Consider the following 1,269-nt stretch of genomic DNA (forward strand, 5'->3'; position numbering starts at 1 on the left):
CGTCGGCGGCGCCATCTCGCGGTACGGTGACCTTTTTGCGAGTCTGTTGAAGCGCCTCGCGGGGGTCAAGGACACAGGGACGCTCATCCCGGGCCACGGCGGGCTCCTGGACCGGGTAGATGCGATGCTGTTTCTAGGCGCTGTGTTCGTGTTGTACCATCGCATTGGATCCCCAAGCAATTATGACGGAGTCATCTCGGACTCGTACCAACACCGGGTCGCCCAGCGCTACGAAATCTTGGCGGCACAAGGACGAGGATAACAACATCGACCATGTCCTCGATATATATGTAGTGTATCTATATATATATATACAGCAGTAAGTGTGTCAGTTTGCCAAGTCATGACTTGACTTTTGTATGTGCATTCAAATTGCACACTCAAAAATGAAATCAGGTAAATCGACTCGGGACATCACAGCCAGCCACGTCACTTGACTTGTATGTGCATACAAATTTCTATACTAAAAAATAAAAACAAGTAAACGACTCGGGACATCACAGCCAGCCACGTCATGACTTGACTTTTGTATGTTCATACAAATTTCCATAGTAAAAATGAAAACTGTCAAATCCACTCGGGACATTACAGCCAGCCACGTCATAACTTGACTTTTGTATGTGCATACATATTTCCATAGTAGCAAATCGACTCGGGGCATCACAGCCAGCCACGTCATAACTTGACTTTTGTATGTGCATACATATTTCCATAGTAGCAAATCGACTCGGGGCATCACAGCCAGTCACGTCATGACTTGACTTTTGTATGTGCATACATATTTCCATAGTAAAATGAAAAATGGCAATTCGAATAAGGACATCACATCCAGTCACATCATGACTTGACTTTTGTATGTGCATACATATTTCCATACTAAAAAACGAAATCTGGCAATTCGAATCAGGACATCACAGCCAGTCACATCTTGACTTGACTTTTGAACAGGTACACAAACTTCCATGATAAGTGGCAATTCGAATCAAGACCAGGAGATCACAGTCAGCTACATCACGACTTGACAATTTTCCATTCAAAAAAATATGCAGTGGTAATTCGAAACGAGACCGGGAGATCACAGCCAGCCACGTCATGACTTGATGTTTGTATGCACATGCAAAATTCCACAGTCATTGCAGTCTGTCACGTCAACTAAGTTGTGTTAAAGTGGCAAATCGATTAGGACGTTCCATATTTAATCAAGCATGCACTTAAATTTAATTCTTTTTCGTAAATACAATCTCGATATCACAATCAAATAATTAAAAG

The 1,269-nt window shown here is 42.8% G+C and overlaps 1 protein-coding gene across 1 annotated transcript; it reads left to right on the top strand.

The window, feature by feature from the left end:
- Nucleotides 1-124: 124 nt before the first annotated feature.
- On the top strand, nucleotides 125-262 carry H257_12749 (hypothetical protein; the record flags this gene model as incomplete). Its single annotated transcript, XM_009840053.1, has 1 exon — nucleotides 125-262. One exon carries the CDS (start codon nucleotides 125-127, stop codon nucleotides 260-262), a length of 138 nt encoding a protein of 45 aa, XP_009838355.1.
- Nucleotides 263-1,269: the final 1,007 nt, after the last annotated feature.

Source organism: Aphanomyces astaci, assembly GCF_000520075.1.
Source record: "Aphanomyces astaci strain APO3 unplaced genomic scaffold supercont1.42, whole genome shotgun sequence".
Taxonomy (NCBI): domain Eukaryota; phylum Oomycota; class Saprolegniomycetes; order Saprolegniales; family Verrucalvaceae; genus Aphanomyces; species Aphanomyces astaci.